Source organism: Drosophila pseudoobscura, chromosome X (genome assembly GCF_009870125.1).
Source record: "Drosophila pseudoobscura strain MV-25-SWS-2005 chromosome X, UCI_Dpse_MV25, whole genome shotgun sequence".
Classification (NCBI taxonomy): Eukaryota; Metazoa; Arthropoda; class Insecta; order Diptera; family Drosophilidae; genus Drosophila; species Drosophila pseudoobscura.
In genome coordinates, this window is record NC_046683.1 from 3,743,628 (window position 1) to 3,766,699 (window position 23,072).

At 44.1% G+C, this 23,072-nt stretch overlaps 1 protein-coding gene across 6 annotated transcripts; it reads right to left on the reverse strand.

The window, feature by feature from the left end:
- Positions 1 to 332: 332 nt before the first annotated feature.
- On the reverse strand, positions 333 to 23,068 carry Proc-R (Proctolin receptor). Of its 6 annotated transcripts, none has more exons than XM_033381957.1 (10): positions 22,710 to 23,068; positions 21,699 to 21,967; positions 14,959 to 15,078; positions 4,878 to 5,288; positions 3,288 to 3,460; positions 2,490 to 2,606; positions 2,134 to 2,406; positions 1,761 to 2,002; positions 1,271 to 1,474; positions 333 to 1,202 (listed from the first exon to the last, which is right to left on the reverse strand). In XM_033381957.1, exons 4-10 carry the CDS (start codon positions 5,096 to 5,098, stop codon positions 738 to 740), a joined length of 1,695 nt encoding a protein of 564 aa, XP_033237848.1. In that variant the 5' UTR covers positions 5,099 to 5,288; positions 14,959 to 15,078; positions 21,699 to 21,967; positions 22,710 to 23,068; the 3' UTR covers positions 333 to 737. The 6 variants fall into 6 exon arrangements, with proteins under 6 accessions (XP_033237848.1, XP_033237847.1, XP_033237851.1 ...); XM_033381956.1 differs by having other exon boundaries at positions 4,878 to 5,291; XM_033381960.1 differs by lacking the exon at positions 14,959 to 15,078 and having other exon boundaries at positions 4,878 to 5,291; positions 21,699 to 21,801.
- Positions 23,069 to 23,072: the final 4 nt, after the last annotated feature.

Genomic DNA, 23,072 nt, shown 5'->3' on the forward strand with positions numbered 1-23,072 from the left:
GCCTCTGTGCCTGAGATACTCGTGCAAATGTCGATGAAGATTGCCAAAGAATTGGGGGTTGTGCTGGCCATTGTCAACACTTTAATTATCGCAAAAGAGAAAAAACGCCCCATAGGCCGCTCTCTTGTATCTGAATACATATCGAATATGGCACTTTGTCTTTTATTTTTTTGTCCATCTCTCTGTCTGTCTGTGGATATATTCTTTGCTGCCGTGTGGACTGCCTGTCCTGCTGTCCACGTTTCATGTGACGACCCTTGGGAGCCCTGCCGCATGCCCCGCATTGGAGCATGCCACTCTGTAACTGAAACTCTCTGGAGTGTCTTTTTTGTGTTTTGTATTTGATTCGTTTAGTACTTAGGACAACAATTACGTTTAGGTTAACTATCATAAAACTATAATCATCACATTATGGCACAATGTATGTTATATAATCTGTATATAGAGAGAGAGATATGTATATATGTAGAGTCCTTCGTCTGCGAAATGCCCGAAATGAAGGCACTGTTCAGGCTTGGATCACGGTGAAACTTTGATAGTGCACCCTTGATCGATCAGATATGTATTTTACTCATTATTCTACGCAGGCGTATGTTTCAAGCCTTCATTCATTATTCGTGACTCATTCGTGACTCGTTCAGTACTCGTGAGAAACACTTCTGCCATCATCTTTTGAGTGAGTGACGCTATAATCACGCTTTTGCCAGAGAAATCGAGAATCGAGACTGCGGCACGACTCACGCTATCAGGCGACCCGTGGCCGTCGCCTTGTTGCGACTCCGACTGCAGCTGCGACGACTGCTGCCGCCTGCCCCACCGTAAGGCGCGCCATGATGGTGATGGTCGCCGTTGATGTGCGTCAGCGTGGTGGTCGTGTGGGGCACATAGAGACTCGTGTTGTTGCGGGCATGGCGACGCCGATAGCGATACCCTGTGATCAGCTCGCGCACCGTCTTCCGGTACTTGTCCGACAGCACGCAGTACAGGAAGAAGTTCGAGGCGGCATTAAGGGCGGCCAGAAGGTTGCACACGTTGCCGGCAATCACCTTGGCACCCGGCGCAATCTCCATGTACTGGTCGAGTATCAGATAGATGGCCCACGGCAGCTGGCACACGATGAACAGCAGAACGACGGCGATCAAAGTGATTGTCACGCGATTCTCCTGCGAAACGCTGCCCGTCAGACCAGTGTTGGACTTCCGCTGCAAGGTCGAGTAGAGTTTGAATGTGGATGGTGGATTGTGGATTGTGGACCGTGGATGGAACTCACCTTGGTGCGTCTTATGCTGCTGGCATTTGTTAGATCCCCGCGTAGGCTCTTCGATCGGTGGACCAGCAAGATGAGGAAGCAGTTGAACGTGGCAAGCAGGAACAGTGGAAAAAGCACGAATACCAACAGAGTGAACAAGCTCCACACGTTCACATACAGATCGTTGTTGCCCAGCTCCGAGAAAGTGTGAGTAAAAACAGTCATCTAAAAGATAATGGGAAAAAGTCTTGAGATAATCAAAGAATCCTGGTAAAGACTTGGGCTTCACTTTATACGATGTTCTTTGGAAGCTGAACTTTGCCATTCCCCGTTGAGGTCTAAGATCAGTAATTCCGAGAGTTCTTTAGGAGAGTGCAAAGCTGAACTCAAGATATTGCCTCCTTGGAGAAAGAATTCCAAGATCTTAGCCCTAAAGGACAGCCTCAGGTGTGTTTTCTTAAGCATAAGTTGAGGTGACGTCTCCGTGGGGCAACGCACATTTTCCACTCACATTTTGACAATATTCCGTTACATTAAATGCGAATGCATCCGAGTGATTGAACTCCCCGCTACGTCCGGAACGTGACAACTGCAGGAGACTCTCCGTGACCCGCTCTATGGAGTCGCGCTCCCCGTCTGTCGCCTCTGAGCCCTGCTGCCACAGCTTGGTGGCATCTAGAGTTTCACTCTGGGCCGGCGGCGGCGTCACAGATGACGGCCAGTGCCGGCGGCGTTGCTGACGTGGAATGTTGCCTGTTGTTTGCGGAGATGGAGCAGCAGAGAAAGCAAATATTGTAGTTGCTATCACATGTAGGTACATACATATATGTATGTGTGTGCAGGGGAGGCGGATCCTGGGGATCCCGGGGTAAACGTTTACTCACCTGGCTCCCCATCACCGTTAAAGTTACCGTTACCATTGCCACTGCCGTCGAAGAGGGGAAACGTTGCAGCACTCCCAATGGTGGTCACCTCGGGGTCATCCTGCTGATGCTGGTGCCACACGGTCGCCGGTGTGGGCAGCGAGGGCGTTGGCGAGACATTGGCCGGGGTTTGATTGCACGGCTTGTAGGCGTCATCAATCAACTTCCAGTGGATGTCCATTGTGTGCTCGAACGCGGTGGAGAGCGTAGACAGCAAACAGAAGAGGGCGACGGCTGTCAAAACGAAGCGGAAGAGCGGATGGGAAAGGGGGGATCACGCGTTCAGTCAAAGGACACCCCCGGGGGGGGATGCTCACCTGATATCACCCTCTTGGCCAGGGTTTCCGTGCAGAACGTTTGCCTCTTCAGCGGATACCGTATCGCGATAAATCGCTCTATGGTAAAGCACACGGCTATGTAAATGGATATGTATGCTGTCACAGAAGGTGAGAGAGACGGTTGGAGGGATGGTTAGAAGCATGACTTACAGACACAATCACTTGCCCATGCATTGCACCTATTAAAAGGTGCTCCTCCCCTCCACCCCTCCTCCTTTCCCCTCCCCAATGAATACTCCCTGCTCTGGCAGCGTCCCCGAGCGAATGCCATGCCGGTCGGTTGCGCACTCTAAGCGATTGACGTCCGTGTTGTCCACTGATGAGCCACGCACTCCGGGGCGGCGGGGGGATGGCGAGTGCGAGTGTTTCTCTTCCGATGGCGCTTTTCGGATGGCTCTGAGCCGCAGCTGACCGACGACCGCTGTTGCATTTTGTAGAAAGCGCTGCTAAACGCTATGCATCGTAAATTGACAGAGCTCAATGAAATTGATGCACAGCACACCAGCAGCAGCAGCAAGCCGCAGGTGCAATTCCAATTGATGTGCCCCCAACATTGATGCATGGCTGATGGCTGGGATTGGGGGGGAAAAAGGGTGACAAGAGGGGCCATTGTGCTAAGGTGTCCTGCTGAGGCTACTATGAAAACTAGGGATAGTGTCGATCAACGTCAGATCAATTCCACTACTTTACTGCGATTACCCCCGGCTCGCCCGAATATCTCGAATATGGATCGATATAGATCCCAGATTCCCCATAAGATATACGTCTTTTACTCACCAGAGACATCGCATAGCCAGACAAAGTATCCGTAGAGGCGCCAGTAGATCTCGCAGTGGTACTTGATGTACTCGTAGTGCTGGAGTGTTAGGATTAATTGAAAGGTCAGGTAGGCAATGTCCGTAATTGCCAGGGCCGTTAGATAAATGTTTGTGGTGCACCTCATGCGCTTCCTAAATGGTGACAAGAATCAAATCAAAAGAATAGCAATTTGTGTTTGTTGGCCTCTCCCTCTCTCCCCTATCTACATATGTATGTACATATGTATCTGCACTGCTCTGTATCTCTATGCATTCTGTATCTGTGTCTGCGAATGTGTGTGCTGTTGAAATCAGGCCAAACAATTTGGTGGACAATGCAAACGTTGCCAAAATGAAACACCAATTGAAATACCAAATTGCCCGAAAGCGTTGGCGAGTCAACGGGGCCAACCGGCAGGCAGAACAGCACAGGACAGTCCAGGACGATGGGCATTTTTCGAAAATTCACGCAAATGTCGGCACAGTCATAAAGGCAAAAAATGAGCAATAATAAAAACTAACTGTTCAGCATTTATAGTAGTTCTGGCTCTCTCTGGACTCCCACCCACCCAATGGCCACAATCAGGTCGATTCCACGAATGAGCTGCTCTTTGGATTGTTCTGCCAGGCATCCAGCGAGCCCCAAGATGATTCAAATAGTTATTCTCTCAAATAAAGGATATACCTATCTCCCATCAGAGCAGTCAGAGGATGATAAAGGGGGAGCCAACTTGTTGCGGGGCAAACCAAATCATGGCACTCCCGGCATAGCCATCATCTTCAGTAAGGCTCTGATTTGAATGGGACCTTTTTTGGCAGACAGGCACACCTGATGCCACAGTGAAGGGCACACACAACTGTCGCATATTTTCATCCTGCAACCATTTCGAATGCTCTCGCCACAACAACAGCAGCAGCAGTGGCAGCAGCGGCAGCAGAAAACTACCACTGAATCGGACTCTCTTGCAACGTGGCAGCCATGCCCCAGGGTCTCTTATCTGTTAAACAACAGAAACAAAAACAGAAGAAACCGAGAAGAGATGGCGTCCATCGGGGGACGGAACCGAGGCATTTGATACCCTGTAAGAGCCATTTGTATTGCTTTCTTTACCCAGCATACCCCTCCCGTTGGCTCTTTGAACATCTGGCTATCGAAGACTATGGATGCCACAGTCATTGCCAATGCAATTTCCCATATACTATATTTCCCATATATACCCATTCACAGGGTATCAACAGACGTCGTACCCCCGCCCCGGTTTCTGCATTTGGAGCACATAAAATGGCTGCTATTGTTGTCGGTGTTGGAAATAATTTTAAAGTGCAACGGTGGCTAGAATTAAATGCCGTGTTTAATGCGCTGCGTACCTGTTCCTCGGTGCCATGTTTCACTGTACCATCCACACCACAGCCACCCCCTCCACAGGGAGAGAGTGATGCCATATACATATGTAGGATGCCCAAAATAATACTGCGGAATGGTTACTCCCATTCCATTTCCGAACCGGTTGGGTCCATAATCCCCCCCCTACAGGAGGGAGAGGCTAAGTGGGTAGACAAGTGCACTTACCGCGTCAAAACATAAATGCTCACGGAATTTCCCAATAGTCCAATAACAAAAACGCACGGCACCAAAATGCGTTGAACAACATGCCGCACTTCCGCCATATCCGCATCCGAGAACATTTCAACGCCCGCCTCGGGCGATTTTGCTGCCTCCTCTGCCTCGGTCCCCGCGGCCTCTGCCACGGCCTCGGCGAGCGCCAGCTTCAGTGCCGATGACATTGTCATTGCTGCAGGCTCCAGGCTGCAGGCAGCCAAAAGGCAGCCTCCAATTGCTCTTTGGGCCTATAACCCACGGACAAGAGCACAGCACAGCACAGCACTTGAGAGCTTGTTTATTGCGAATAGGATTCCGATTCCGATTCCGATTGCACTTTTGACAGATCCGTGCGTCCCCAAAAGCCCTCAGGAGTCTGCACTACTAAAAAGAGAGAGAGAGGGAAATAAAATAATGATTAAGAATCAAAAATCATAAGTAATTTACTCAGCTTACACCTGTGGGTATCGGATTACCCGCATCATAGTAGGGGACTTACAGACAATTAAGGACAAGTACCGGCACTTTTTGAATGGGTATAAGTTCTCTAGGGCTATAGCTATATTCTCAAAGCTATAGCCACCTCTTTGTATACAGATCTTCAGGGGTACATTCAAGTTTCAAGATATAGATAGACATACAGGTGGAAAAAGTGTGTTGGAGTAGTATTTTCCCCACTGAAAGAATGAGAAAAACCTCCCAAAAGATAGACAGTTGAAGAAAAATATCCGCTAGGAGGAGATGTTTTGGGGACAAAAAGAGGCTCCCAAAAGTCTGATTGAATAATTAGAGCATTTTTACGTTGCCTCTAAGTGCATTGATATAATTTTTCAAATGATGCATAAATAGTACGTACGATGGAGGATGGATAAAGGATATACATAAGGATACTGATATTGGAGAGCCAATATCGCTTAAGGAGTGCTGTAAAAGGACCCCCTAAAACAGCTCCAAGAAGCGTTGTCTTACGGTTGTATGTTGTGGCTAAATTTTTCACACAGCCACTCGGATATTTTGTCTCAAATTACATTTCCACTTGGACCACACACACACACACAAACACCCACCCACCCACAGAGAGAGAGAGAGAGAAAGAGAAAGCTCACTTATTTAATTGGTTTTCAATTTCGGATTTTTTGTCGGGGCTTTTTCGCTTATTTCTTTTGATTCACTTTGTGGGAGTGTGGGACTGTGGGTGTGCGGAGGGTCGAAAATGTTATTGGAGCACCATCACCATTGACCTCAACGAGCCACCGCCACCAACAACCCACCCCACCCCCCCGCCGCTCGCCTAGAGCAGACAAATTGCGCGTAAAATAAAACTGCAATTGCAATTGCAACTTAAACAACAAAAACCCGATAGATAGAAGGAAAGAAAGAACCAGTATCGAGGCATTTGATGCCCTTTTCGAAAGATATCTCCGATGCTACCTCCAATAGTTGAACGATTTATAGGCCATCGGTTGGGGAAAGTCTTTTTTCGAGCAATGGATTGAGATATTCGAGTCCGATGGGATCACCGATGCTACTTCCTGTTGCGTTACAATCTGATCAGAATCATAGTATTGTCCGTTGAAAGGGTAACAAAGAGCAACACTACAAAACCAGGAAGCAGGGAGCAGCAGGAGCAGCAGAAAAATAGAACTAAACGAAGAAGAGCTAAAAATTGGAAAGCGTTTTAAAAACAATAAAAGTGGAAAATTCCCGCCATTCTGCTAACGCCTCCTCCTATCCCCCACCTACCACCCCGCCCTCTTCACTGTCATGCAGCAAGTGGAAAATTCGCAAATATTGCACGTATGTACGTGCAACCCACGCCACCCCATCTGAAAACCGTAAAACGATATTCGTTGCATTAAGCGAAAAACCCAAAAAGTGTAAAAGAGAGTACAAAAACGAAATAAGAAACAAAATAAACGGAAAACCGAAAAGTGTGTACTTCTGGCCACACAGCTGATGACATTTCGTAGAGTGGAGTGGGAGGAGAGTTTGTGGGAGGGGCAGCTGCAGCCAGACCGGGGAATCCCCATGGATTGAAGGTGGCCTCCTCTTTCCCAAGGAAAACACAAATTCAACTATTGGATGATGTGTTATTAATATACGGAACGGATTTATGCAAATCCAAATTTGTACAGAAAAAAGGGGGGACCCCATAGGTGGTCAGGGCAGGGATCCCGAGTATTTTGGGGTGGCCCTCAAGTCTGTATCATTTGCTTCAGGGAATGGTGGGTCTGGGCCAACGCGTGATGTCGCCTTCAATGCCCACCGAATCCTTGTTGGCGAGAGATACATCCATATGCATGTGGCGGAGAGGCCGTCTCTCGTGGACTCTAGGGATTTCCACCATCTCCCCCGTTCTCTGGCCATTGGCTAAAGCTTGAAGGTAATACTGATCCCCCAGCACGATGTTTCGCTGATTGTGCGGGGCCCAGCTCCAAGGCATGCTTGAACAGTCGTCATGCCATGCCACTATCCTGGACACATCTATTATTTTTGCAGGCCAAATCTGAGCAGCAGCAGAGAACCTATAGTGTGTTTTTTGACGCCGATAATCGGCTCTACCCTAACCCTTCGCCCAGGCAACGCTGCTAATGGCTCTCAACGGCCTCCTGCGTAAGCCCCAAAAAATCCCGACCAGAAGTTCACCTACGCCTGCCACAACAGTTATCAATGTACATACAATAAGTACGTAGGAATGGGATTGTGTGGGGAGCCAGGCATCATATCCGCATAGAATTAAATAGGAAAAAAAAACGGGAACGGGCGACTCATTGCAATCCCCCACTCTCTCACTGATGGAGTCGCCTCCTTTACTACTTTTCCCATTTGCAGTTCTTCTTCCTCTTGCACCCAGACAATGATTCATTTTTTGCTTGTTTCTTGGTCTTTTTTGTGAGTATACTTTTGTATATGTAGAATATACAAACACACGTACATATGTATATCCTTAAATCGCAGAAAAATACTCACATTTTGGTGCTTTGAATTTAACAGGATATTCATGGATTAAATATGTTACCACTTGATTGAAATTTTTGTTGAATTTTCTCAATTCTAAATTTTTTTAAAATTATAACCATTTTTAAGGGAACGCGTCGATATATTGCCCCAATTGATCGCCGCGAAAACCACTTCTTAAAATAATAGATATAAAATATTTTAATGCATCTTATTTTGACCTTTTAAGGACTTGCAATGTCTACGACTATCCTGTTCGACCCTGGGCATCACCAGTCCATTCCAGGGTATGCACATGGCCCGTACGCCACTGGTCCAACTCTAACGTCATTCTCTGCAGGCTGTTATCTCCCTCTCCCGCTCGCACTCCACACGGCCGGCACTCCACACGGCGAGTATGTGTGTCATTTCAGGCGCAAAAAACAAAAGATGCCTAAATTAGCACACCCACACGCACACACTCATGCAAACAGGCACAGGCACAGCAGGACCAAAAGGGACGTGCGAGAAAAGACAACGGTCCAGCCGCCCACCCACATACGCTCGCTCCACACACACACTCACTCACGCTCACTTCTGCCTCAAGGGTATAATTCCGAATTCTTGACGAAAAGGTGGCGCAGAATCTCTATGGAAAAATTTCAGTTTCAAAACCGTTTCGACATCAAACGTTGTGTTTAAAAATGTGTGTTTTGTGGCATGTTTTTACGCGCTGTATCGCAACCTCACCTTATAAGGAATATACCTTGAATTCCTCAACACCCACTCTGTTTCTGCTGCGGTTCGTTCTCATACTCTTTGCGAGGAGTGGGTATAAATATTTTCAACTTTCAACAGACATTGCACATGGATACTCCCACACACAGTACTCCACATCATATAGGTATGTGCATGCCCTGCCATAGGGAGGGTATCAAAATCTTCGACACCTCCAAAACTAGTCTTTGTTACTTTTTGTGTGTTCCGCCACTGGGCCGCCGCGTTCCACATTAGTACGACCAGATGCAACAGAAATACCTTCGACTGCTCCCTGCTCCTCCTCCACCGGCACCGGCACCGACACGGGCACCGGCACCTGCCCTGGTACTGGCACTGGTACTGCTCGTTCTATGTATTTTTTCCTTTGCATAATTAGTGAGTGGCTCAGTGGGTTGTGGGTAGTGGGGTAGCAGGGGTAGTAGAGGCAACAATAGCATGGGAAAGTCAAGTGGCTGTGTGCCATTTTCTCAAGCCACCAACAGCAGCAGCAGCAGCAGCGGCAGCAGCGGCACCACCACCAGCAGCAACAACAAAAATGTGCCTTGCCCCTAATTGGCAACAAACTACAAAGAAAATGGAGAAGCAACTTTAAGGCAGGCGGAAAGAGAGAGAGACAGACACACACAAGATCAGTGGGGGGGGGTAGGAGTAGGAGAAGATAGAGAGAGACAAAGAGAGAGAGAGAGAGACCTGCGGCCATGTTTTTTGCGCCTGATTATGACAAGTTGCATTTAAGCCCCACATTTAAAATGAACTTTAAATGGAAAAACTGACAGGCAGGGAAAAATCCACACTTTTCCTTCAGAGACCTCATCCTGGGTCCTGGCACCTGGCACCTGGCCATATAAATCTACTAGAGGAGTCAACGAGTCAACGGTTTTGTAGACTTTGTTTATCGTTTGCCTTCTTTACTTTATAGAAGGGCTCCCGTCACCGTCATCGCCACATTCCTCATACCTTTGCACTGCCTTGTGGCACAGGCTTACCTCACCCTCCCGTGCTCCGCCATGTTTACCAAGGATCTGTAGCGGCAAGGAGATAAAGTCAAATAGTTACAACAGCATCATGACAGGGCCGCGTGCCCAGCTCCCTGCCCACGCCTCGGCCCCAGCCCCAGTCGCTGTCTCAGTCAGGTCAGTCAGTCCACTCTCCCTCTTACTCACTGTCAGTCAGGGAGTCTTTCAGTCATTCAGTCGGCTCCAAGCTCGGTCCGAGCTCGGTCCCACTGCCAGCAGCAGGAGCGGCGGCATCATCAGGCTTTGTGGCAAAGCAAACAGGCAACGATGCAAGTAAAGGAGATGATGGTGCACGGACTTTGCGAGATATGTCCCTGAGAATGCGTACAACAACTACATATACTGGCTAGACTTGGAGCAAAGGTTATGCGACTGGCGGAGCTACCTTCTTGTGAAAAAATGTCGCCCCCTATCAAACATTCTTTGACGGATTCTTTGCCATGGAGCGGTGCGGAGCGGAGCGGGGCAGGGCAGCATTTGCATTTGCTTTGCGATTTTGGCTCTTTAAAAAAAAACTCGGTTATTAAAAGCAAAACTGCTTCTGCGGAGCAAAGCCAATAGAATTTGTTTTGTCTATTTTCTAGTTTTGGCTTCACTTTCTGCAGAGGAAAAAGGCTTAAAGATGAACAGGAACTGAATTTGTTGGTGGGTAAGCTGGATTTCTCTTTAATATATTGGAATATTCACATCACACTAATGACTGGCAGTCCTGGGAGAACGGAAATCCCACCCTGACAGATTGCAACATGAAGGAACGGAACGTTCCACTCTCATCATTCTTTTCCTTAAACCGAACGAAAACTTCTCAGTAATTGCCTTGGCTTGAAATGTTACACCAAGAGCAGACCATCAATTTGATGATTTGTGTATAATAAGAGTCAAAAAGTGCCGACACTTGAAATGGTATGTATTTTGAATCATTTGAAAATCCTGCGGTGAATAACGTACGAAGTATTCCAGAATGCTGCTGCCACGAGTGTCCAGGTCCAGGCCAAGGTGCAGCACTGCTCTGACAGCCCATCCAACTGGCAGATCCTGCCCCAACCCCGGCTCCTGCCTCTGTGCCAGCCTCACTTTTCGTATACCCTTGCAAAGAGGCGGCTGTATGATTCGGATTCCTTGAACCTTCTCTCTGAAAGAGTATCAAATGCCTCGGCTATTGAGTTTGGCCTTTCTTTCGTGTCCTTTTCTTTTTTTGACAGACAAAATTGCATTTCGCTCAAGGTGTGACCAGGGTCCAGGTTCCAGGGTCCAGAAGTCTCTGGCCAAGCATTTATACATAAATCGTGTGACATTCACGTAACGTGTGAGTGCAAGGAAGGGAGAGAGGGGAGGGCCACCACACTGAGGGAGCGACAGACCGACCAACCCCCCGACCATTGCCATAAAACTTAAACAAAATATTTATGCACACGGCGCTGCATTCTGTATGCTGTATGGTGGATGCTGCATGCTGCATGCTGCATGCTGCAAGCTTCTGCTTCAAGCTACTTTTCAATTGCAGCTGGTGAATGGTTTAAGAGGTACGCTGGGTTGTGGCAGGGTGGTGTGCTGGCGGGCTGGCGTGTTGCACGGCCGAGTGGGGGACAGGACTCTGGAGGGGCCTTAAGTTATCAACATGGAATGCAATTTTCCAAACTGTCTATTTTCTATGCAAATTCGCTTGCATTTCACCACGCGCTGCGCTTTGCGCTCTCTCTCTCTCAATCTTCAATCGTGCACGGCACTGGCTCCCCTCTCTCCGCCCACAGACAGGACCAAAGGAGGAAATCAGCAGCGCAAAAAACGAGCATCGCACAAACATGCAAATGATATGTGTTGCATCATAGTGTAGAACGAATCCCCGCACTTATGTATATCAAAAGCATCGTGCCACTCCACCCCCCTCTCCTCCCTGTGGGTGTGTGGAACATTAACTTGATATATATGTACGTCTGTGTATATAGTATATAGCAATCAAATGATACTGCTCACGACAGATTCTTTCAGAAAGCGCGATGAGTTTGTTAAAATGTTTGCAATGCTAAAAAGGCAACATTTCCGAATATACAAGCAACGGATATACTGTATCCGTAATTCCGAGCAACAATCCCATGTAAAGAAAAAGCAATGAGTGCTACTTTAAGGTACTATAATTCGAAGACTGAATTCTTTTGTCAAACATAGCTTCACGGATCTAGAGTCTGGATCGAAATCGATGCGCCGAGGCCCGACAGTCGTTCGTCTGGAGCTGCTTACTGTCCGTACTTGGTAAAGGATAAACATCGATTAAAACCTGATGACATCAGGGAGATATCAATACAAAATGTTGAGTGGTTTTTCGTCACCAAAAGTGGCTAATGAAGGCTTGTTTTAGGGAGCCAAAAGTGCTGTGAAAACAGGTTAATCGTTTCAAAATGGGGATATCTACATTGAGATATCTGGAGAATAGGTATTTTCATCACCATCACCTTCCATCGTGGAAGGAAGAAGGAAGCTAAGATGCAGATGATAGATTGTGTGGCCGGATGGTAAGGGGGGGTATGGGATCGCTAATCTATTGAATGTCTGCATTGAACAAGACTGGTTCATCCCTGCCTCCGGTCTCTTATCTCTTCTTATAAAGTCCATCCGTCTATAAATATTGCACTGCTTCGCCTTGAACGTATTCCTTGAACTCGTAGTTCAGGGCCACGCCCTCTAGCTGTGTACAATGAAAGCAAAAATCCAACAATAAAACCGCAAATTAAAATCCAACAACGGAGAAATCCAATTCGTAAATTTGGAGCCAGCTTCCAACAAGTGCATTTGCAGTTGAATTAATTCGATTAGTGAAAGACATTATTCACAATTTTGTGCGGCTGTTGTCGGATGGTTAGCCAAGCATTTATTTATTTAGCATTAGCATTATCATTTTCATTCCATTGCCATTGCCATCGCCATTGCCATTGCCAGAGCCTTTTCTTTGGCGAAGCTCTCCTTCGTTCCGTCAATTAGTTGGACAGCCTCAGGACGGAGGGCGTTTTTGTCAGGGCCATTCGCTCAACGAGCCGCAAACTTTCCCCCAAAAGAAATTAAAACCAAAAACGCGGCCAACAACAGCAAGGAGGACACGCAGAAGCAGAACAATTGGAATGAAAATTTAACAATTGTGCAACTCTAATCTGCGCGGCAATAAAATGAAAATGCTGCAAGGAGCAAAACTTTGCCACGCGACGAGCGCAAAAAAATACAAATACTCGTGGAAACAGTAGGAAAACACCGACACTCCCCACCGGTCACCGGTCACCGATACACCGGATACCCTTCGGTGTACGTTCCAGCACGTCTCTCGGCTTTCAGTCCAGCAAAATTGGTTCTGAAATGTATAAAAATCGATTATCTCTACCGCTCTTCCCACAGGACTATCTCTGTTTCCGCCGTTAGTCAGTTAGAAAAGTCGAATGCCACATGGCCACAATCCAATTTGTATACATTCGATGCATATGCAATCCCTTGTATCCCTACAGGAAGCCAAAATGTATATACCCGCCTGCGATGGGGTATCGAAAAAAGAAAAGCGTCACGAAAATGCGCAGACAGCGAAAGCGGAAAGTGTTTATACGTACAAGACATACATACCTACCTACATACATATGTATGTGTGTGCATGTGTGTTTCCAGCTATTGCTGTTGCGTTTGCTAAGAATGTTTGCAGGATACAGGATACCCTTGCGAGAAAGTATGATGGTTTTTGCACTGCCAAAGTGAAGCATTTGAAGCACAATTTTGGATAATTATGAGAAATTTATTAGAGGGGCGAAAATGTCTAGTGTGGCTTTAAAGCAGGCTTTTCGCCAGGACGGAGCACTATGTATATTCCAGCCGATTTACCATCAATGGGTATCAAACGGAAAATATACTTTCTTTCTTGCCTGTTGTACTTCGGGGTGGGGGGGAGGTGGGGGCGCCTCCATTGTTGCTAAATGCGCTGCGTTTATTTAGAAAGTTATTTCTCTTTCGCTCAGCGTCGGCAGCAGCAAAAAAGTAACTAAAAATAAGCTCAGCCAAAATAAAAACATTGTTGCACATGTTCCACGCTCCCCTCCTCGCAGACCTTGCCACACCCCGCACCACCACCACGCGCAGCAGCAGCAGCAGCAGCAGCATTACTGCCCCCGTTGCCCCAAACCTAACAAAAAGATGGAAACAAAAACTAAAACAAGCTGGCAACATTGTTGTCTGTTATTTTGGCTGAAAGCAGTGCCCTGAGTAGAGGGGGATTCCCCGAGTCGCAGTCGGAGTCGGAGTCGGCCACCCCATGCCGCACGCCCGCTTGCCTCATTAGCTTGGGGGATTGCCATGGATATGCTAAAAGGTTTTTATTATTATTTTATTCACTTTATTTGCTTGTTCGTCTTGCCGTTGTTCTTGTTTTAGTTTCGTTTTCTTTGCTGATGATTATTAATGGATTTAATTTGGCGGTGGGAGGGGCATCCGATATATTTTTAAATTCGTTTGGTTATTATTACCTCGGGACATTGCTTTGGTCTGGGACAAAGAACTTGGCATTTTTGGGCTGACACTCTCCGAATTCCATGCCACGTTTCTCGTGCTCATTGCAGCATATTGGTTTTCTTCGTTACACATCCCATGGTAAGTCCATCTATCTTTCGTTCTACTCCAGAGAAATCCTACAAATCGGGCTACAGCTATTATACGATTTTTAGAAGACGCTGAAAGGCTCTTAATCCAATAAAAAGTGTACAAACAGTAGGCTAATGATACTTCGTTTAACCGAAAATTTTCAGAGTTTCAGAGATATAAATTTAGGAAAACTAGTAGGCCCAGAAATAACCCTTCCTACTTAAATATAGAAACATCCAATATTCAAACATAGAACGCGTCAACGCGTAAAATATATTGTGAACATTTGCGTCTAACAGAAGAGGATATCTATCCTTTCTACAAGAGGAGATGTTGGCCAACAAGATATTGGCCTGTGGTTTAATCATCTTCACAAAATTTCATATATTTTATGTCCTGCACTCTGAAACTGACGATGAGTCAAAGAAGGAGAAAAAGGAACTGGAACCCACACTCCACACTTTACGCAAGTGTCTGCGTCCGGTGGCCACAGCAATAACTGGATTGATCGTCCTACAAGCCATATTCAAGCCCTGTTTAAAGCCAATGCTCAAGTGAGTTTCCAGACCTCTATTCTTTTCCGGCTTAAATTATCACTGTACTCCTTCTGCAGATAATCCATTTCTATCTTCCATTCCATTCCAATTAATTAATTCATTTAAATATCGTCAAAATTTCCGCAAAAAAATGGTTTTAGATAAAAACATATGTACCTTCAATTAGCCTTGTTTCCGGTTAGTATTCTGCAAAACGTGGATTTGATTCGTCGATGGATTACGCATCATGGAATTCCAATTTCGAAACTTTTTTACGGAAGTGCAATTAGAAGAAGGCTGAACAAAATAACTAAATTTTGCGTTTTATTATATTCATAACAAAAAAAGTTAATCTATAGGTATCGAGACCCTGATCAAAGCTTCCATTAACGAGAGCCAATTGATCTTGCACTCAAAGAGGGATTACCTTTGGGTTTTTGGTACTAGAGTGTCGCACCACGTGTGCCGCGTTTCGACTGGTTTTACTATCAAACATTTGGTTGATAAGAATCTAAGGAGACATCTTGAGACATGTTTTGGGATGAAACTACTTCTGATGGTCATATGACGGTAAAAGTGATACCTATACATCACAGATTCTATTCAACATTGATATAGCAAAGAGGTTTTAAAATGTTCTATGGAATAATTGCAGGGTGGACCAACAAATATCCTCCAAAATAAATTTAATTACAGTTGCACAAATACATATATATTCGCACCAGTGACAATCAGTTTCCCCCTCTAAGTTTGTATATTTAAAAAAATGATATTTATTTGCCGATGTGCCCACATTCACAAATGTGTACAGGCAGCCCCCTTGTACTCCCACATACTCCGTGGCTACCATAGAGATTACTGCTGCTGCTGGTTCTGCTTTTATTATTATTTAGCCATCATTTGGCTAGCAGTCAATTGGGCGTTTTGTTTATAAACAAAAGAAAACACGAAGCAAAACGAACGAAACAAGAAAAACAATTTTTGATGTAGCTCATAAAAATGCCAAAAGAAAAGAACACAAAAAAAAATAAAGGAAAAGAAAAGTCAGCAAGACAAGAGGAAAAACAGGCGAACAAAAAATAAATAATAAACACGAATCGCAAATATTTGTAAGCTTTCATTGGCTAAGGTGGCAACAGGAGATGATGACTGCAAGGGGTGGATGGGGTGCTGTTGATGGAAGCAAACAGTATTAACAGGGAAGGAAGGAAGAGTACAGAGAACAGTCGCAGCATTTGATACCCTTTCGGGTGAACATAATCTTGTTCCAATGAATATTCATGAGTTTTGGCCTTAACAGAAAGGGTTTTCTTATTCTACTTGCATTCCTTTCTGTGGCATCTATCTTATACGGATGCAACATGACTTTTGATGTCTGCTTCCCGAGTACCAAAGATGCTGCCTTTCCTTCTCCATGTCAAGGCCTACCATACCCTCTTGTTGCTTTCCCGCGTATATTTTTAGAGCCAGTTAAGCAGGGAAATTCGCTTTTCATACGCATATTATTCGCCTTTTTATTCTCGCATGCGACATAAACAAATTACGTATACGCCGTATGCGACCAGGGGCCCAAAAAAAAAAAAAACAACAAAAAAAAGGCAAACGACAAATTTATGAAATTTAATCCAATGGAAATGGAAATGAGAACGAAAACCGAGAACCGACAACAGCGAGCAGAACGGACGAATGCGGAGGCGGTAAAATGAATTCAGTGTCAATTAATTGCAGAAGCCGCTGGGCTCTGGCGTTCGCGATGCGGGCATTGGCATTGGTTTACTCCGTGGATACTGGAGGATACTGGAGGATACTGAACCATCCAGCCAGCCGCAAGGAGAATGTTTTATGATTGCTGATGTCGCACCGCTACCCACCAGCAGTCCCGTCCGTCCCCACTCGAGCCGCTCCTCTGTTTGTTTTATTATGCGTAAGAGATTATAATGGAATTAATTACGTATACGCACAGGTGGACGCAGGACATGGCACACACTGCTGGCCACTTAATTAGTACGTGGGGGTGTACGTTATGTGTATGTTTGTATGTATATGATGCCTGATGCCTCCTGTCTACAGCCTCCTGCCTGGTTCCTGGTGCTGTGTTTGCTCATATTTAATTGTCTGACGGCTTTGGGCAAACATTTTCGTTTCGCCGAGCGCTCTTTTATTCGTTTCTTTGTTTGTTTGTTTGTTCTATACACTTTTTTATACGCTTACGCCATAAATCCGACAAATACCCTAAGAATTGGCCAGACGCACAACACACCACGCGTAAACATTTAGTTTTAATGAGAAAACGAAGAGCGAGCGAAGAGCGATCGAAGAGCGATCGAAGAGCAATCGAAGAGCAATCGAAGAGCGATCGAAGAGCGATCTCTGTTCATTCATAAATCAATATAATCATAATATTTTAGAGTTAATTGGAAATATGATGTATAAAACCGTTGTTGGCTTTCGGGAATATCTTTCAAGCCAGAAAGAAAAGACCAAGATTTGTACTTGGGTTTGGCTAGCCTTTCTTTACCTTTATGAGGAAACCCTGATGATATAAGTGAGGGAAACGTTTATCAGAGACCCAAAAGAGCATTGCTCCAGCATGATCCGATCGCCTAGTAGAGATCGGTATTCGATTCGGTATCACTCTAGATGGGTGAGGGTATTCCAAAGGGGTCTTCACGCAGGGTCTCCCCACTACCCTTATAGGATGCTACAGAGTTTTGATATTGTTCTTTCAGCCTGACAATTAAATTTGCATAATTAATCAATTAATGCTGCGTTTTAGCGTCACCCCTTCCAATTCCGAGTAGATCTGTGTGGGCGATCAAGTGATGTATTTTGGGTGGCCTGGCCATGTCGCGTGCATAAATTGTGCTTCATTTTAATTTTAATTTTGATTTTCATATACAACAATTGCCAGTTTTTAAGCCGCGCACGTGCTCCAACGTGCCTACGCACAAATATGAGTCCATATATCGAACGAACGTATCGAACGAGCCCTCTCTACTAATTTTGCCCAAATGGTAGGATGGAGGGATTGGGCCTCGCATTTAATTTGATATGCAACTTGTTTGCCCCTCGCCAATGGACATGTCAATTATTTAATGTTTAGTGCCTTATTGCATTTCAATTTTTGCAATTTTTATCGCCGGTAATTTGATATTCACAGAGATTACGTGACGTGCATCGGGAAATTTCTTTTACATTCGGCTGTCCGTTGGATAGGTTCTTTTGGGGTGGTTCTATTAGAGGGGTATGACGGGGGGCAAATGAGAGTTTTATTGACTGTATCTATGTGGTTTTGGCAAAGGAATCGATTCCGTTTCCAATCATTATAATATCTTCATTGGCTTCATCATTAATATCAGGGAAGAGCCTCCTCTTGAGTGTGTTAATTCTTTAGAAATATCAATATTCATGGGTTAGAGATTCTGCCAAAATATCGTAGATTGGGCCTTATTTTGATCTGGTCTCTTTTGCCTCTGGGGCCATTTCATGTGTGTCCGTATGATCTGCTCAATTGACATCTAAATTCTTGGGAAATCTTTTCCTCTTGTTTTGATTCGTTTGACTCATTTCTGCTGTGGTATGGTATGGTAATTCCCTAAGATACCCCAAGCCCCAAGCCCCCAGGTTCCACTTAAGAGATACGCGAACGACATTGAGGTGTCAAAAGTGTGCTTCCCGGCTCCCCTGCTCCTTGAAGCTCTCTGGTCTATTTTAGTTTTTGGGAGGGATGGTTCGTCATTAGACGACTGCTGGCTGATTCAGTCCACAATACTAATGGATCTTTCGGCCAGCAGCTTCCGCTCTGGCAGCAACCCCTTCGCATCCTTTCCTGCTGTCACTGTCACAGTGGGGTGGAGGAGAGGGTGCCTCCACGGAGGCACCGGCTCACCTGCCATTTAAATGCATTTGATTTGATATTTTCTGTCATTTGCTTGTCGTTGTTTTCGTTTTTCTTTCTTTCGCTTTTTGACCTTTCTGTTGTTCTGTTTTTCTTAGAATTATTAGTTTGTATCTTCGATTTGCCCCCCTCTCTTTGTGTATCTGGGTATTCGTGTATCTGCCTCGCCGCTCGATATTCCTGCTTCTGTGAAAATCTTTTAGCTTTGCATTTTGTTTGTGTTGTCTTTGGCATTATATTTTTAAACGAGAATAACAAAGTAGTACTACATAAATAATATGACCCACTCTTAATTGCATTTTCTATTTTTCTCTCTTTTTTAGCTGTTCTTTAGCCATCTTATTTGTCCCATCTTTGCCGTTGAGCATCTGTGCTTGCTGCCTCCGGAATGTCCGGAAATCTGTCGTCTTCCATAGATATTGATTAAGGAAATGTCAAAAGCTAATGGCACTACCAATTTGTAGGGCTAACATTTATGAGAAATTTGATTCGATTTTGATTATATTTCATCTGAATTTTCATTAGAAGCATTCGGAAAGATAGTTTCAGATCTCCGTAACTCTCACTTTTAGCTTTAGGTAAATTTTTGTAAGCTACATTTGGATAGACCACAAAGTGTATTCCTTGTACTGCTAAGCTACTCTGTGAGAGAGAGGTAGAGTGAGGAAACCTGGTTCTTTGTGCTATCCATATCTATGAAAATGACTGAATGGCTTACTAAATTGTCAGCCCCTTAGATGAATGTTTAGTCAAGATGAATGAGTGGTTTTCGATACGCACAGCCCCAGGGACTCTCAAAGTAAAAATCTGAAACTGAAGCCCAATCAATAGTCAAAGTCCAGAGTCGATCTTGAACATGCGTTGCATTTGATTGGGATTTTGATGGATTTTTCAGTTGGATTTCCCGAGGGGAATGGGGGTATGAGGCAACGCTACCTTTCGATTGAAATTCTATGTAAAATTCAGGAATGAAGCGTTGCTGAATGTCGGCTTGAACTTTCCATGTTTTACAAGCGCTTCCCCCAGATGGATTTTTTCAATCACACAACAATCAAACGCCTGAATACAAATATGATTTGGTGTGGGGAAAAATGTGCACCATTCAGCAAATCGTTGAGCAGTTCATCTGGCATCGTACTCGTACGCCCCGGCGGACACCACTCTTTCAATTTCAATTAAATTTGAATCTGGTATGCAAATGCGAAATGAAAATGCATTTCCACTTGAATTCAAAGATGATGTTATCTCCGGCTGCATTCTTGGCCAAGCGATTCTCTTTGAGAGAGAGAGACAAATTCAGAGGAAAAAAAATATTCAAATATTGCTTGGCATTTGGTGACGTGCGGCGATCGTGCGACGATCGTGCGGCGCTGGCTCGGCCAAAGAGGGAAAAATAAATGAAATAAATATAAATGTTGCGCATAAAAATCTATTTTGATTCAAGGTCGCGTCATCAGCTTCTCTCAAGGGGTGGCGCGGATAGTGTATAGTGGCCATATACATAGGTGGCATACAGAGGGAAACAGATCTACGATGATCATGGCAAAGACAAATCACTTCAAGAAGAAATTCTTCTGTTCTCTCATCGATCTAGTTTGGCAAACTTTGGCAGTTTGATTTCTTCGTATTCATGATCATGCACTCAATTATAATCATGATTGCTGAAGATCATGATATGAATACTTTACACCATAAAGATGCTTAATTGTTGAACAAGATCTAAAGGATAGTTTGATTCTTATAAGTTTTTTCTGCTGTGGATTTTTTAAATCTTGGAAACATCTGTATTGCAACTTCATGAAATTGATGTGCTCAATATATATCATACATAAATTTGGAATATAAACAATAAGCAATGAAAAAAATGAGACATTGCAGACATAGCCACCTTTTCTTTGCCTATAACGATAATCATTTCTTGGTATATTATGTTTAAACATCTACTTGACTTAATAAACTTTAACTTTTCGCAGATCATCGCTTCTCGATTCCCGGGATCTCTCATCGGGTACAACATGTGGCATATGCCGCACCGCGCTCTCTCTCTCAATGGAATAGACCTTCTTCATTCGGCAGATTGTTCAATTATTCAATTGTGAACCTGAGACGAGTCGGTGGAGAATGATGATTAGATTTATTAGATGCGGGATTAGCTTGCCCCTGAGCAGAGGGTGGGTGTCTGTCATCCATCCAGGGCTCTCCCTGTCTCCACTTTGCGCCGCCCCGAATGCTAATTGAGTTCGAGCTCGTGGCTTGAGAATGTGATCACCCGGCCTATTCCCAGCTTCATGTTGGGTTCTATTTCTTGATCAAAGTTCCACACACATTACTCGTATTTGTGTGAAAATTCACCTTCTTTTTTTTGTACTTTTTTTTTGGGTAAACGATTTGATTTGTCGTCGCGGCTTTTGAATTGAAATGGAAATGTGAAATGGTAATGCTACTTCGTTCAATATTTTAATCATCTTTGATTGCCCTGTACACCCCTTGTTCACCATGCCTCTGCTGCTCTGCTACTCTGATGCTCTGCTGCTCTTCTGGTCCTCTGTTCTATATTGAGTCGTCTCTCAAATTGTTCGTGGACTATGCAAATGTAGCGGAAATACTGAAAAAATGCCACTCGTTTTTTGGCCCTGGATCATATACGAGTGCCCCGCTGGCAGTGGCTATGGCAGTGACAGTGGCAGTGCCACTGCGAGTGCGAGTATACCTGTATATATGTATGTAAGTAGAAGGTAAACCATACAAACAAGAATATATATACATATATATGTATATACATACATATATGTGTCTTTAGGGGTTCCTAAATGATCTCTTCAGAATTCTGCTCAAGTGTGTCACTTGAACGGTGGCGGGCAAAACAATTGCTTTCGATTGTGAGTATCGAGTATATTTGATCTGCTCTCTACCGAAAATCATTCAAATATTTCGGGATACTCGTATTAAGATCTAAAATATCATTTTGCATATGTATATTTAAAATAGATAGATCAAAATATGTGTTCTGTTCTCCTACCTGTTTCTCGTAATAAGTAGAGTTGATTTTTGGGTGAATTTTGTGTTGATTTTTCGGCTGATTGTTTATATTAGTAATTGTATTTCTTGGTCCGGCCATTCGCCTGTCATTGAGGGTTAATTAAATTATTCAAATATTTATACGCCTTCGCTGTAATTTCATTTGAAATTTTCCATATTTTATTTCTGTGCATATGTTTTGCAAATGGTACGAGTAATTTGTCAACACACGATTTTTCACTATTTTCCGTGGAACAAACGCAAATATTTCTAAGCGAAACAAAATAAAACGAAACATATCACAACAATAATGAGGAGAAGTGGTAGAAGAAATGTGCCCCACATGAGGCACACAAGTATGTGGCAGAAAAAACAAAAAAAAAACAAATTAAACTTGTTTGGCAGTCGCGCCATGGGGCATTCTTTGTCACTCGCAAACAAAAAAATATATATCAATATTTTGTTATAAAAAATATTGGAAAAACTAATGGAAAAATTCTGGGAAATGAAAAGGTATTAATGAATGGACATTTAATTGATGTTATTGCTGCCACCTGTTCATTGATCTGAATCGAAAAAAAAAACTGAAATTTAAATCCGTTTTTATATTATTTGAATTGTATTGGGAAAATTTAATTGATTTAATTTAAGTGCATTAAATGTTTATTTATTTTGTATTGCAATGTATTGATATTTTTCAATTTAATCTACTTGAATATAGTTTTGTCTTTAACATTTTTTTTGTATATTATTATTTAAGTTGTTTACTATAATCATATTAATTTTAAAAGTCTAAAGAGTAAGTTATTGGCATGGAAAAAATCTTTCTTAATTGTTCTTCTAGATTTTGTTTGTTTTTTATCTTTTTGATATCAGTTTTATCAATCAGTAATTTTTTGTCTTAGAGGTAATTTCTTTAAAATCAAAAACTTGTTTTAAGGTATAGTTGCATTTTAAAATTTCCATTTTTTATTCATATTTAATTTTCATTAAAAAAAAAACACACACACACCCGTAGAGAGAACAGAAAGAGAGAGCAGTAGAAACGAAACGAGAGGAAAGGAAACGACGTCGCCAGCGCACGTGAAGATCAACGGAAGAGCATCGCGAGGAGACTGAAAAGCCCCGTTAGACACAGATCGCACGCCGCCAGGCGGCGACGACGATTGCGATGGCGACAGGCAGGCAGGCAGGTGCGTGAAGGCGGCAGAGGGAATAGGAAAGGGAGAGTGCCTCCCAGAGGGGTACGTGTGTGAGAGGGGGAGCACACTACATAGCGCGTGGGCACCCGGCATCAGTATTAGCGAAGGAGGCAGCGATCATTTAGGAAAATGATAAATGGTGCGAGCAGCGCCGTCGCTGTGCTCTGCTCTGC

Excerpts from the sequence above, each read along its gene's own strand:
- Proc-R (XM_033381960.1), bottom strand. The coding sequence starts at position 5,098 with ATGACAATGTCATCGGCACTGAAGCTGGCGCTCGCCGAGGCCGTGGCA. Across the intron at positions 3,461-4,877 it reads AGCATTTATGTTTTGACGCG|GAAGCGCATGAGGTGCACCA; the intron begins GTAAGTGCACTT and ends GTCACCATTTAG. Across the intron at positions 1,203-1,270 it reads GCAGCATAAGACGCACCAAG|CGGAAGTCCAACACTGGTCT; the intron begins GTGAGTTCCATC and ends TCGACCTTGCAG.